The following is a 15,954-nucleotide window of genomic DNA, read 5'->3' on the forward strand; positions in this document are numbered from 1 at the left end:
AGTAGTATGCAATAGAAGGACTCGCTCCTCATCCGTCTGTCCGCCCGCTCGAATGCATAGAGTCTCTCCGTCCGACCGTCCACTCGCTAAATAAACTGTTGTCTATGTCCGATGTGTAGCGAGTAGTGAACTACTCTTCACAAGCGGACGGTTCGTTACCCTTCCGCTCGTTTGCGGGTAGTGCCAGCAAGTAGTTCGTTACTTGCGGACGCTGATTTAGCGAGCCCGACCCAACTCTAAGGGGAGGGGACGGGGCATAAAACGTACGAATACTACAGGAGAAAAAAACGGCAGTCCCCTTTTTTCAATTGAGTTGTACCCCATGAGGGCTTCATGACATTACAGTTTTGTTTTATTTTAGTATGATTTTACTGTGCTCGCAACTGCAAAAGGTCATATGAGCCCCACATTATACTTTGACATTACAAAACATTTTTAAAGGGAGAAAAACAGCAGGGTCCATGAGAGAAAATTGTATATCCATTACGTTATGAGGTTTCAACCTGAAAAAAACCCAGGATATCTCAAAATCACCAGAACGCTCTGGTGTGGTTTGCTCCTTCTTTCTTATCAAACATCTATCGTCCTGATCTCAACTCCTTTTATATGTTTGTTACTCTCTAGTACAACCTCTAATCTTCGGCACTCATATGACCTTACTGTGTTGCAAGTGCCGTAAAACACTTGCTTAAAAAAAATTATTTTTAAAAAACTCACCAAAGCATTCATTCACTCCTTGTAGCTGCAGCAGTAGCGCGTACCACACTGCAGGTTGCGGCACCCGCTGGCCGCAGCGTGGAACGGGTCGTCCGCCATATTGTCGCAGTAGAACAGGTTGCTCAGGTCCAGCTGCCGGCAGGTGGACACCAGGGGAGCCAGGCCCGTGCCGGTCACCAGCGTGCAGCCCGACAGGTCCAGGTGCTGTAGCTCCGGGATGCCCTGACCTTGAGCCAGAGCCCTGATTGCAAAAGAAATTTAGAATACAGTACGAAAATTGTTCAAGATGGCTATTCGCTGTTCATGAGAAAAGTGGTTGTCTCGGAAAAGGTGGATGTTTTGGACAGTAAAGTTGTTCCCGCATCTGATCCGGACATTGGGGATTGCCTTGTTAGTGAGACAACTTCCTGGGCCTTCGGCATATTGTGGTAGGGTGGCCAGTTCCTTTTCCAGCCACCTTTACTTCCCCAACTCGAAGTCAGGTACCCATTACTGCTAGGAGGGCAGGAGGGGGCGAAAAAAATCTTTGTCCGAACCGAGGCTCAAACCCGGACTTTCCGCTTCAGAGATGAGTGCGTTAACCGCTCCCTCTTTGGGCAGTATCATTATAATATAATATAAAAGTTGGAACGGGGGGGGGGGGGGGGGGGGGAGGGGAGACAGTGCAGTGTGGGAAGTGATCGTTTGTCAATGTGACTGTTCAACAGGTGGCCATTAAAGCATTATGAGGAGACCTGATACAATGAGCTATCTTAGAACCAAAAATCTCTGAAGTATGATTTAATAATAATAATAATAATAAAAACGATAATAAAAATTTATTCTATTTTTCATATAGCGCCCAGCCCCAATTAAAGAACACAGGTTCTGAGCACTTTACAAATACAAGTAGCAACACATAACAGTAAAATGTGTTCTGCCCAAAAATCTAGATATTTGCTCTATAATCCAGAAACACAAATGACTTCAGTTAACTTTTAAAATTGATTTCATGTAAGTGAGCAAAAACTTCCCTGCTCTGTTGTTGGTTTTGTTTTTGTTTTTTTGGAGGGGGGGGGGGGGTTTCAATGATATTGTCAGCTGTGTGATCCAGTACCAAAAGATGCAAGAGGATAAAAAAAAATAAAAAATAACCAAGAACATTTAAAAACTAATTAAAACCTTAGACAAATGACAGACAAATCTGTCTTTGTTGGAGTATCATGTGTCAGATAAAAGGGCTGTTCCATGTTACATTTGTCACTATACTGACAGTACGTTTCAATAAAAACCAGTGTCTTTGGATATCCATCAATTAATTCAAAGTAGGCGACTGGTCAAAATGTAGAGGAACATTGCCTTTGACCAAAAACGAAAAACAAAATGATAGGTCTACCACTGCATTAATTTTTTTAGCAGGTCATCATCCCCACATTTATGTACATCACTAGTTCTACTTTTCACAGAAAGGCCCAAAACCCATCTTTTCCAAACAAAACCCGTTAAAAAACACACAACATACCAGAGGCCTTCGTCTGTGACTCTGTAGCAACCGTTCAGACTGAGAAACTGCAGCTGACTCGTGAAGACCTCCTGGTCCACTTCATCTTCCTCATGATCACTGACCCACACAGAGTCGTCCCCTGACTTGGGCTCAGCCGCACAGTAAACACTTTGGCAACAGGGGGGCTCCTGAGGTCGATACGATGGTGCTGGTCTCTCCTCTGACCGCCCGTCAGAACTAAGGCAAGTGGGTGCGCCACACATACAGACGTTTCTGTTCGATTCTGAGCATCCGTGACGTTGTCTAACTGAGGAGGAATTCCCTGAGCAGTTTTCACCACTACCCGTTCTATTCACAGGTGCGGATGCAGAGTCATCTCGCTGTCTTTCACCACAACACATCTTTTTTTCTACTACTTTTTCAGCACAGCAAGTCTTTGTTTTCACTGCTTGCCCCTCACCAGAGAAAGAGCAATGATTTGGCGAGGTCCCCATAGAAATATCACAATGTGGGTCACACGAGTCAGCTGCGTGGGAGGTGGTTTCAGAGTTAAGCAGCCTGGCAAGGTGAAGGCCACCCAGGTCACACTCAATGTCACTGACCTGTAATGAACCGTCAACAGGCACTTGATTTGTTTCATTTGGCTTTGCCAGGACGTTGCAGCAACTCTCTCTTAGTACCCACGACTCTTCCTGCTCTGTCCCAGACAAAAATGGTTCCGCTAGACAACTCGGCCTACACTCCGTCGTCGAACTATCGCTCGAAGACCCGACGCTTGAATTGCGGCTTCTCTCAATTTCCACATCACAGCAGTCAGAAGCCGTTAGAAATCCATCGTTTCCTTCTCCGTCAGTACAAGAGGCACACTCACTCAGACTGCTGTAGCTACCCAGAGTAGAGCCACTGTCCACTGTACCCTGCTCCGAAGTTTCCTGGTTTACGCCAAAACCAGACTTTTTATCGCAGCAAGAGGAGAGCTGACAGCATGGCGGTGGAAGAGCCTCAATGTCAACTTCCATCCTCTCTTTCTCATCGTCTTCAATTTCGTCCCACCCGTAAGCGTAGACAGCATTGGCATCGGCCAAACTGAACAGAGTCAGGTCGGTAATGTGAGAGCATCCAGTGAGGTCCAGGTGTCGCAGTCTGGACTGACGTCCACTCACTCCATACCTTAAAAATAGAAATGAAATAAAAAGGGGTATAAGCAGCGGATAAAAGAAAGTATGAAATAAAAAACTTGATTAACGGTTCTAGGCTCAATATCATGAGACACTTTCAAAAGTCACATGCATTTCAAAGCAAATAAGAGAAAAAGGTCTAAAAGAACTTGGAGGAGGGACTTAGATTCAGGCCTGAAGGAGAGTGGTCACAGCTGGACAGCTGGGTGGAGACAATAGCCCAAGACATAAGTAGATAGGGGGCCCTTGTTGGTGACCGATACTCTGGCACATGATTATAATGATGGGGGTGATGATGATGATGGTGATGACTCCAACTTTCAGAAAGAAACAAAAAATGACACCAGAGAAAAACCTTTATAATGGTCACTGTCACAGTACGATAAAACACTAGAACTGTTTCTCTTCACAGCTTTTCTAAGACAAAGCCGTGTCAAGCAAAAAACATCCATGATTTGAGATCTGATAACTATTGCTACCAAACTGTTTCATCAAAAAATGTTTAGTTTACATGCTTTTTGCTTTTTACGTCTAAGTATAATTCAGGGGAACAACAGGAGCTTTAACTGAACAGGTCCAAATATCACAATAAAAACCGATTCCAAGAGATTAAACTGAACAAGACTTATAGCAACTTGTGGTGACCAACCAGTTTCAAGTACATTAAAAACAGAGAGAACTTTGTCAGCACAAGATGTGATACTTACTCCTTGAAAGCTTCGTCTCCAACCCGAGTATGCGTGAGATCCAAAGTTTCAAGATTTGGACACAACTTCAGAATTTTGTGAACCTGTGAAGACAAAATCAAAGGTCCAGTCTCTACCCAGCATGTAGTGTGTATGGTTTTGAGAAGTAATTCAGACACATTTTTGTTAGAGGGAACACTTTCAAATTTAATTGTGGAGAGAACAAGAGAGAGTTTTTCTGTTTCGTTTTAGTAGAGGTTTTACGGCACTCGCAACTGCATAAGGTCATTTTAGCACCAAGGGGAGGATGTCAACAGAGAAGTCCTTACAAGGAATCAGACTTATTCTGCTCATCTCTCTAGCTTCAACAGCACAAAGTCTGTTTCCACTATCAAGGCACCCTGGAAATAGCGGGTCACAAGAGTGTGTCAAACATACAAAAGAAGTAGAGGAAAAAAATGATGATAGTAAGGAATAGGAAAGAGATTCCCTGTTGCTGTTTAGGCACAACTATGAGCATGCAATTTATGAATCAACCCATTTACAATTACAATTCTACTGTGCATAAGAGCTTTGAAAGAAGAAAACCAAAAAGAACAAGAAGAGTTACCTTAATTGCAGAATCGCATTGTGCAGAAGAATGCTTGCTCATGTATTTGGAGGAAGAGATGGAGGAGGACAAGGACAAGAATGAGAACAAGACAAAGAATTATCGTTATAGCAGAGTCATATTGTGATGACAGAATGCGCGTATGTGTAACACTCACCAGGCTACTACTAATGCCTTTGCTATAGGCTAGGTCACACACTTTGACCCCTGACCCCACTTGAGGCAACAGGTACTTCACAATGGCCGTGATCATCTTTGCTTCGCGCAAAATCTGGTTGAGCAATAGACAAAGACAACATTTCAGAAATGATAAAATCTTGGGTAAAAACACTGTGAGTAACAGCAGATAGGAAAACTCTTGTGGTTGCTTTACTGCTCTCAATTTATACAATGGAATTTGAGAGCTATCTAAACATTTTTTAGCATACACACACCCACAGGTGCAAAGTGATCCAAAAAGTATTTCATATTTATTGATAGTCTAACTTTGAATGGTTGACATTCTAAACAAAAAGCTTTTTTTTTTAATTAAAAGAATGATGGTGTCATATAAAAGGCAACTATTTTAGCACATTATGTACTCACAGGAGAAAAGATGCCCCAAAAAATTTAGTCTAAATTATCAAATTTATTTTATACCTTCTAGAATAAGAACAACAAATAATTAGCATGATCTTTCCATTCAAAACAATTTCATCACTTTTAACTTTTTGGCGAAAAAGTAACAAGTGAGGAGCCTTTCTCACCCTTTTCAGCTCAACGGACTGAGGACTCTCTGAAAAGTCACTTTCACAAGACTCGTCAACATCTGCATCCTCGTCCACACACAAGTACGCATCCTCATCCTCCGGGTCAGCAACATATTCTTTTTCCAGTGCACCAGCGCCATCAACTCCGCCAGTTACTTCCGGATAAAAAGTCCAATTTCCTTGGGAAGATAAAACGGAGAACAGGTGTAATCAAAGCCAAAGACCAAGAGCTGAGCATATCATTTATCATCACAGGCAAACTGAAACAGTATATATATATATATTCCAAATTAGACATGCACACTTTGTATTTTACTTACACTCTATATCTCTATTGCCCCGCCTCCTTTCATCTTATTTCTGACAAACCAGGATATTAAAGAATAGTAACAGTACAAATTTGCCGTAGTCTAAGATTAGTGTGGTTTCAATAAATTGAAGCACATCAATATGATAACACTCGTTTAGAAAAGGGGAAAAAGCATGACAGACAGAAACAACACGGGAAAAGAAAAGAAGAAGGACCTACCAGAGAACCATGCCTGATACTGATATCAAAACTTCAAATGACGTGATACAAAAGATTATTTTCGACAAGGACATTAACAATACTGCTAATCATCAAACAGAGGAACAAGTAAATTGATACACAGAAAAAGATACCAGAAGGAAAATAAGAGGACATTATTAATGTCACGTCCAACCCATCCAGTCGAAAGTTAAGAAGAAACATTCAAACACTTTCAATGTTGCCGAGTATGACTTAACTGCTGACAAAACTAAACGGCTGTTACAGGGAACTAATAATAGGATGAGTTGAGTCTACCATCCTACCCAAGTCCATCTTTGGCGAATTTGGAGATTGTGTTATAAATAATAAAGATATTTTGAGAGGGGACATCAATCTTTCTGTCAAGTGTCAAAGACCAAATATGTAAACAATTGTTTGAGTTATATCCCTTGCTGTCTGGCACTTTTCTTCACCTTTTACAGGTAGGAGCTTCATAATTTGACTCAAGAAGAGTGGGCGGTTGGCGGGTGCTCTGATGTGGTTTGCTCCTTCTTTCCAATCAAACCTCTACCATCCTTATCTCCCATCTTATTTTGAGTTTGTTACTCTCTTGTAACACCTCTAATCTTTGGCACTTATATGACTTTATTGTGTTGCAAGTACTGTAAAACTCTTACTGAAACAAAGACTCATCAAGAAGGGCAATTTCAAGCAACATCACTTTCCTTAAGGCGTGAAAAAATGTTTTAAGGATTTTTCTTAAAACTGCAACTTGGCAATTTAGTTGCAGGATGTAGGATGGTGAGCCAACTTTCGCCTACATCAAAGTGCACAAACATTACTTTCCAGGGGTCAAAGAATGTGACTTGGCCTCAAACATTACTTTCCAGGTGTCAAAGTATGTGATTTGGCCTTGAGCAAAGGCATAAGTAGTAGCCTGGTGAGTGTTACACGTACCATGCATTCTGTCACGACAATATAACTGCTATAAAGATTAATTTTTTTTATCTAGTTCTCGTTCGCACTCTCCTCCTCCTCCTCCTCCACCTCTTCCTCCAGTGCATGAGCAAGCACTCTTTTGCACAATACGATTCTGCAATTAAGATCATTTTAATTCATTATATAAAGCCAGCTTTTTATCATAATGCATTGGCATGGAAACGGCTAGTTTTGCAATAAACAGATAAGAACACAATAACATTTTTTTTAAATCAAGGGAGTAGACCACACCATAGTTATCATGTCTAACTGAACTAAAGTGCAATTGCAAGAAACTACTTAATGTATCTAATACGCACCATTACACCACAGATTTCAATTGAAAATTACAGCCCCGACAACAACATGTGCTCAGTGGGTATCTCATGAAAAGCATGTGGTAAATCTTTTCTGAGTAGTGAAAAAAAAAGAAGCACATAAATACAACAACTATTATTTAAACTGAATAAAAAAAGCAAGACAGACAGACAGAAACATTAGCGGGAAAGAAAAGAAGTAGGGCCTATCAGTGGCACCCGCCAACCACCGGCATAAATCTTTTCAGAACAAAGACTGCAACAGGGATTTTGTGAAAATAACTGAAAACTTACAAACTTGCACATAAAAACAAAGACAGTTAATAGACTTAACCGGTTTGGGTTAAACAGTAAACAAATGTGGAGAAAAAAAATGTCATTCTTTTAACTGGATTTAATTTTTTTTAAATAAAAGAAAAGACAACAAAAAAAAAACCCCCGGCAGTCCAGTAAGACATTTACCTTGCGCCCAATGAACAGGGTGCAACTCCATCCAGAGTGATGGGTCCCTCGTCAGCTGATTCCATCGGTGGGACACTTGGCCTGCTCTCACCAAGTCCTTGGGGTCCAAGTAAGAAAATATCTTCAGACAAATCTCATTGGGCACCAAATCAGCATGGCAGATAGGCTCAGGGGATTCCTCACTGGACTCTTCCGCTGAAAATAAAAGTTAAGTTGCTGTTGAACACTAGGCATGGATGGTTGGCCGGTGCTCTGGTGTGGTTTGTTCCTTCTTTCCTATAAAAAAAATCTACCGTCCTTATCTCTCCTCCTTTTTGAGTATATGACTCTCTTGAAAACCTTTAACCTTCAGCACTTATATGACCTAATTATGTTGTAAATGCTGCAAAACTCTTACTAAAAATTAAAGAACACTAGCTGTAACATGATAATAAAGTTAAGAAGCTGACTTGAACACTAGTGATAACATAATATAAATATTTAAAAAGCTGCCCTGAACACTTATGAAGTCTTCGAAAGAGATGAAGAAGCTACTCAAAAGTAGATTTTTAAAAATTAATGTTCATAAGAGGAGAAATTAATACAAATTTATTTTGCTGGCTACAAATCCTGATGGATCTGATATTAACACAGATGACAGACTGATTCTTCAAAAAAATACATTTCTAAACAACAGAAATATGCAATGTCATTTTGATAAGCCCACTGCACCCTCTGCTTCTATTTTATGTCCGACTGGCCATCCGAAACTTGTAAAGATGTGTGTCTCTTCACAATAAAAAAAATTATGTCCATGAGACCTTCATTACATAAGACATTCCAAATGCACATCAACACAATAATAGTCATTTGGTACTTTAAAAAATGAGAAAAACAGAAACAAATCAGGGTAAGTAAAGAAACAGGACCTTTAAGTGGTGCCCTCCAACCACCCACCTTCTGAAAATTCATTTAAGTGGGAAAAGGTTAGTTAAAAGAAAGAAAAACAAACAAACCCAAAAACAATGTACGCTATGAAAATGAGATCAAAAGAAAAAATTTAAGCACACACTAAAAATCAATTGCTTTCCACGCGAAACAAAAACCCTAAAAAAATTCAGTCCAACAGTGGGTAAAATCTAAATGAAAACATGCCATCACTTACATTCATCTTCCACAAATTTTTCACTGTCATAATGCTCAGCGCTCTCTTTCAGTTTCGAAACACCATGCTCGTAAATAACTTTAGCCTTCAAGTCCTTTAGTTCTTCGTAGCTGAAATACTCCATCAACATGGGCTGGAACACCTGAGAGCAGAAAACAGAACGCACTAATAAAATCTATAAGAAACAACACTATTGAGCGACAGTATATAAATATGAGGCTATTATATCTCATATTTAGCTTGTATGTACAGAAGAGAGGGAAGACATGGAATAATGTCAATAGGCCAGCCCAGGATAGGGAAAGGTGGAAAATGTTTGTTCAAAGATGAGAAAGGCAATAAATAATGATGATGATGATTTTTTTTTGTTTCGTTTCCTTAATGGGCCTGGCGGACTCCACGAAGAAATCTTCGAGCGAGAGCGAGAGCGAGGCTCTTTTTCGGCTCCATTGTCAATATGCTTAGCGGCACCTCCACTCGTCCAAATGATGATGATGATGATGATGATGATGATGATGACGATATCTGAGTCAACCTGCTAAAAGCTGTCTTCTGTTTCGCTAAAAGACAACACTCTCAGGACTCATTTTGAACATTGTATTAATCAGTAAATTATTTTTTTTGTAGTTCACCAACAAAATTTGAGGAAATAAATTGAGGAAAAACATGTCATTTAAAATAATTGATAACATCTGAGCAGCCTCAACACTAGTTCAAAGAATCAAGCTCAACAATTAAAGAAAACATTCCTTTTTTAGCCGGGGGCACTAAATGTCTTAAGGCTTTATATCAATTATGGGCTGCTAAAAGTGTAAGAAAACACATTAACCTGTCAAAAACAATACCACTACTCCAAATCTGGGAATTAAATAAAATTCTTATAAATCTATTGTCTCAATAGAACAACTAAAAACAAACAGACTCCTTAACTTGAATAGTGCAATTTACAAGCATGGCAGGACTGCCTTTTTTCATAAAAACAAAGAAGATGAGTCACTGTGTGCTGCTTTTTATGTTCCAGAAAACAGTCGATAAACCGGTTTACCTCTTCCTCTTCCTCCATGTGAGGGATAAAATTCTCAGTGAAATCTTCAAGGGCTTCCCGAAGCTTCACACCGAATACTTGCCGCTCATAATCAGTCTTGTCAGTCCATCTAAATATAAGAAAGACAAAAAAATCTCAATAACCCATATTTCTTAATTCTGCATTCTTATAAATAATGCAAACTATGACAAAACAATTTATTTTGAGTAGGTTTATTTAATTTGAACATAAAGAAGGACTACGTGGTATAACAAACCTTTATAAAATAAAAACAAGTGTAAACAAAATTTTTTAATCATTCAAAGCCACAAGCCTGTAACCCCTGTAAGAATACAATGCAGATAAGACGAATATTATATTGAAATATACAAAAAAATTAGGAACATTACTGAGACTTCTAATCATGCAATGCATCAAAGGGAACAAAACCTTTCCTACATCACATATTAGCACCCTCTGTCATCTCATAAATAAAGGTACCAAAGGAGGAAACATTCTCATCAAAGCTTGGTAGCAGGCCCACTTCTAAATAATATATATGTTCACTCTAACAACAGCCGATAGAGAGAAGAAAGTCTTATTATCACATGAAGGCAAAAAGAGTCCTCTGTTTTCCCCATCATAAATTCAAAATTTTCTAAACTTGTAGGAAGTGACTTTAAAAATTGGGGAAAAGTAGTCTCCACCCTTCAAAAGGAAATACCGTAGGCTATAAGAAAACTTGAAAATGTATCTTACTTGTACCCATCCGATACCAATTCCAGCATATCTGTCAATCTGTTGTCACTGTGGCAATTGCAGACAGCAGCACTTGTCACTGATGCAGCCCTCAGTTTGTACCTCAGCTTCCGCATTATTAACATGTTCTCAATTCGCTCATGAGCTTTGAACTCTAAAAAGACGTTATGAAGATTCTGAAGAAGTGTTTTAAATCGCGTTTCATTGGCGAAGTCAGCTGATAGTATCTGGAGATGAAATAAGATAGAATGTGCAATTACAATTTTTTTTAAAAGAAAACATAAAAAAAATTAGTAAAATAAAATTCAAAACAGGCTATCCAACAAATGATCAAATAGTCATAGAAAAAAAATTCCAGTCAGCTGTTCACTGATTCACCGCTAATTGCCAAAAATCCTTGAACAGCAAGCGAGTTTTAGCTCAGGCCGTCGTTATTCGGACTCGATCGAGTCCGAAAAACATTTTTTCATCCGAATAAAAAATTTTCTTATTCGGACTCGAGTCCAAATATGAAATAATGTTATTTGGACTCGGGTCCCGAAAAAAGGAAGTGTCTTCGTTCTATAGATCTAACGTTCAGTGCTTCCAATTTTCCGCCATTTGTTAGTTTCCCCCACACCTTATCTGCCGATCCAATGCTCGCCGCCTCATTGATACGCCCCCCCCCCCCCCACCCCCACGTTTCCCACTTTCTTTGTTGTAGAAAAAGGTAAAATTGAAGATTAGCAGACCACCTGGCACCTGCATATTATGAGCTGTGTAAAAAAAAAAAAAAAAGACCGATTCGTTCAAATACACAAGCCTGTGTCATATCGATTGTTTAAGAAAAAGTTGTGTTGCTGTGTAGACCTGAGCATACGGCAACTTTTGATTCCATAGACCAGCGCACAATTCATTACGTAGATCTACATCAAAACTAGCTTATTATTGTAATAATGATCAGTTGCCGGGCGGAAAAAGACTGACGCGTATGCGACGTTCAAAGCCCGGACCGATAGTGCCCCCCCACTACCCTCCCCGACACGCACACAGCCACACGTGTGCAGGCCGCCCATCCGACCCCGACACACGCTAACGAGCCATCTTTAATTGCTTCTGATGACCTCTTGACAAATAAACATTTATTAGAAGTGCTATAACTTTTCAGGCCGGCCTCAAATTCATCATATAAGATTAAAACTCGGCTCCTGCACAAAACGCCTCTTTGCCCGAAGTGATCCCGGTCTCTACCCAGCCTGAGGCGAGTCACGAGTGAGGCAGGACAGGAAGCCGAATTCACGAGTCACAGGAAGTCGGAAGTGATGTCATGCTGGACAAGAATCAGAGTCCGAATAACATTTTTTCATATTCGGACTCGAGTCCGAATAATCACTTCGTTTAGCTCAGAGCTGAAACTTGGTACAGGCTTACCTGGTCCAACACCCACAGCAGGTGTGTGTGTGTGTGTGTGTGTGTGTGCATGGTGTGTGTGTGTAGGTGCAGGTCCGTGTCACAATGTAAACATCTGATTCTGCTACAACAACACTACAAGTTGTGCACTGGATCTCAGATGCAACAACAACAACACACTTGACTCTTGTATGTTAGTAATGAAACAATTCTCATTTCTGCTATCGACTTGATAGTAGGTATGTAGATTTGCTTCAGTCTCTGCATTATGATTCATAAAAATGACGGTGAATTGCTTAAAAAACCACAAGAAACTCTTGTGTCTTGTCAAAGTTTAAGTCATTAAAAGTCAAACAAAAACAAAGTTCGGAGAGGCCGGAAAACTAAACTGGATCACTTGGAATCTCTCAGCTGTAGGGTCTCTATTACAATAGTGCTGTTACTGTTCTGTTCACGTTTAGGAGCAACAGCAGCACAAGACTAGACTCTAGTCTAGTATTACCCGGTGAATGACATATTGTGTTTACATTTTGAGCTAAAAAAAGTAAATAAAACAGAGGGTGTGAAGTCAGTCATAGTTGACACCCTCTCTAATGTATTCTCCTTATTTTTATCTATAGTTACTCCTTCCTTCTTCCTTTCACATTCACTGTAGGGGTTGGGATAAGGAAGGAAGTTGAATACCATTTTGCTGTACTTGTGCACCAGTTTTTTCATTCTGGAGTGTGGTACAGTGAAAACATCAACCTCTTCTGGCCAGAGCGGCGCCATCTTGCTTTGCCAGTCAATGAACTCTTCACTGAAGTCTCGCAGGAAGTCCCGTGTCTCTCTTCACTCGAGATTAGTGACGTCACGTTGGCCTGGCGACGTTGATATGCGGAGGGAGTAACGAAGCACGAGAAGGGTGCAGGTGCGATAGAGCTGTGTTTCTGAAGTGATAAAAGATATCGACATAGTGAGGTAAAGTGTAAACTATTAAAAAGTTGTCATCATGGCGCGCAACCCGTACGCCAATACCCAGATGCAAAATTTCTGGAAGGAATCTGTAGAAAAAGAAGCCACAGCTCGATTAATGTCCTTCGCTAAGATGCGTGGTCAGTCTCGTAGCAAGCCACGCCAGCTAGAGGTGTTTAGAAAGAAAATCGAAGACAACAAACCGTCTGATGCATTGCTAGAACGGTTGCCACCTATTTCAGGTGAGCCACATTTCAACAGAAAGAAGGCAGACTTCAACGAGCCTCTCGGTCTCGACAGAGCCATGACTTTACCCGTGGATGCCCCTGAAATGAGACCAGTATCACCGGTTGTGAAGAATACACTATACGATGGATTCACAAAAGAAGGTAAAGGGCGCTATACCTACTTGCAGCAGCGTTATGATAAGATTCCAGAACAAAAGTTTGCTTTCCCAACCTGTTCTTCCTGGGACTATGGCTGGAGACTGAGTGATGTGATCAAGAAGGAAGACATCAAGAAACCAAGGTACGGCCGCAACAAAATTGTAGAAGACACTTTTTACACCAGAAACGGAATTATGAGTGATTGCAACCGAGTGTTCTAAACTGAGAACAATAATTAGGTCTACTTCGCGTTCCTTGATGACTGTTTCATAAATGAACTGCGCGAATAATGGAACAGAAATGTGTGCCGACTCTATGGATCTGTTGCATGGCTGATTCTCCTCTGATGTGCTTGGACATTATATTTGAATGAAGAGTCCTTGTTGTGTCCCCAGTTGCATCATATTGTGTTGCTTTTGTGTACCATCTTGCTTTATGAATTTACAATACTATTTCAGCACACCAATTTCCACCACACTCACATAATGTGAGATATTATTATGAAGGTTAACTATACATACATGATATTGTGATGCACTTCCTTCACACTTCACACACACATACAAAAACACACATACCTGACCCAAACAGGCTATCAAACATCTGACCATACATAGAGGCCCACCGTATTATCGTTGAAAATATAGTTGCATGATAGGCCCTAAGAGAAAAGCTAAAGAATAACAATTTTACCCAAAACGAATTAACAAACACACATAGCTTACACACAAAGTACATGTATATGGCACTTTATAATTTCTCGTGTTTGTTTGTTTTGTTCACTTATTTATCATTTGTGTGTTTAATAATGTGATCTATGCATTTTCTCTTATTGTTGTATTGATCTGAATGAATCTTTTTAAAACACCAGTATCCTTATGTCCTGGCTAAATCCTGCTGAATTAGGCCCTTCCTTGAGCCATTGGATGCTATCTACATGTGTAATTTAAAACCATGTTATACTGATCAGTTTAGTAAGGAGAGCTTGGTCATGGTGGTTGTTTCAAAAAAAAAAGTAAGGCCTTTAAAGAAAGTCAGTAGCGTGCTTTCATGGTGTGCCTGGGTGCGAACTAAGAGACCAAAATTTATCAACCAGAGATGGGAGAGAAATAGTTAACTTCTGATGAATGTGTGTATTATGCGTAGTAATGCATGTGTGTATGCGCTTGTGTGCATGTGTGTGTGTGTGTGTGTGTGTGTGTGTGTGTGTGTGTGTGTATGTGAGAGAGAGAGAGAGAGAGAGAGAGAGAGAGAGAGAGAGAGAGAGGGGGGGGGGGAGGGGGGGTTGGTAAGACAAGGAATCTATTTATCAGTTTACAACTGCACAAAAGAGCTCAGAACTGCAGGCTAGATAGTAAATGTGCGGGATAAACTTTTGTTTTTGTGTTTCAAGACGTTTAGAAAGGAACAGACCTAATGTTACCAGTTGTTAGAGAAATGGAAGTGATAATAATATAATAATATATTTACATTTTTCATTTTGTAGAAGGCAATCATAATTATACTGCAGGGGACTTTTCAGTATTGCTACTTTATTGTGCAACCCTTTGTTTTCTTTGTATTAATGCAGACCGACTCTGCTGCTTTCTGTATTTTAAAATGAAGAGATGAAAAAATTAATACTCTTATTAAAATTAGCACACGTATCACACACTTCTATAATTACATGTTCGTTATTTGTGTTTTCATTATTGGTTCGCCAAAATATCTGTTAAAGGACGTTATACAGCATGGCATTGTGAACAATTTTTTTCTTGTATTTTCTGCCTGATTTTGAAAGAGCTTTGCGATCAAGCTCTGAAACACTTTTATTCTGTTGTTCTATGTAGAGTATAATATAATAGAATTTGAAAAAAAAAAAAAAGAACAACCAAAAACGTGCGGTATTTTTGTAGAACTGGATTCGCAAGGCCGAGCACTTCTTTATTACAGTTTGTCAAAGAAATAATCCAATGATACTACGATTGTGATTATAAGTTCAGACTTGTTCAAGTTTTGTTTGACCATTGACTTTGCCTTTTTATTGCTCAACTGAACTTGCGTGCTGTTTGTCTTTTCTGTATTATTTCATTTATTTTTTACATATTGAGAGTGTACAACTGTACTTATAATGATGCTTTCTTTGTTGCCATGTTTCTCTGATGCCACTTGTTTTGGTTGGCATCCTTTCATTGGTCTGTTATTTTTTTCTGTTATCTTTGCATTTGCATGGTGGTTTATGGGATTATTTCTTTTGTATCTAAAAATTTGAATATTTGAACGATACGATGAATCAACCAATGAATACCCTACATAAATATAATGACAAATAAGTACTGCAGGCCCTTTTCACACAAAGAAAATAAGCTACATAACTACTACCAGCTAAAGTAGAAGCCACGTTTGCCCGCAAGAAGCAGATAGTGCTAATTTTTCATGGTTGTGACTCTGATGACAAGTCTCCCAGTATTGTTATCAAACAGTTTGTCTGTTTTGTTGAAGAATTAGTAAAATTCGTGATTGAAACCAGTCGACCAGAGGGTTGCACTACTATCTCTTTATTATTCTAAAATACCGGACAAGGGAGTAGGAGGTGTTCCAAGTTTGCGAAAGTCGCGGAGGAGTGGG

General features: G+C 39.7%; 2 protein-coding genes across 2 annotated transcripts; one reads left to right on the forward strand and one right to left on the reverse strand.

Moving 5' to 3' along the window:
* Positions 1-717: 717 nt before the first annotated feature.
* Positions 718-12,788, reverse strand: LOC101862587 (F-box/LRR-repeat protein 5; the record flags this gene model as incomplete). Its single annotated transcript, XM_005100320.3, is given in 10 exon segments — positions 718-958; positions 2,219-3,370; positions 4,086-4,168; positions 4,832-4,945; positions 5,421-5,602; positions 7,692-7,886; positions 8,836-8,977; positions 9,881-9,989; positions 10,619-10,845; positions 12,692-12,788. Coding segments are annotated over 10 exon segments (2,520 nt in total). The 5' UTR covers positions 12,779-12,788.
* A 70-nt stretch (positions 12,789-12,858) lies between these two features.
* On the forward strand, positions 12,859-15,680 carry LOC101862803 (protein ATP6V1FNB). Its single transcript, XM_005100321.2, has one exon. It carries the CDS (start codon positions 12,999-13,001, stop codon positions 13,566-13,568), a length of 570 nt encoding a protein of 189 aa, XP_005100378.1. The 5' UTR covers positions 12,859-12,998; the 3' UTR covers positions 13,569-15,680.
* Positions 15,681-15,954: the final 274 nt, after the last annotated feature.

The sequence above is a fragment of the Aplysia californica genome, unplaced genomic scaffold (genome assembly GCF_000002075.1).
Source record: "Aplysia californica isolate F4 #8 unplaced genomic scaffold, AplCal3.0 scaffold00244, whole genome shotgun sequence".
NCBI lineage: Eukaryota > Metazoa > Mollusca > Gastropoda > Aplysiida > Aplysiidae > Aplysia > Aplysia californica.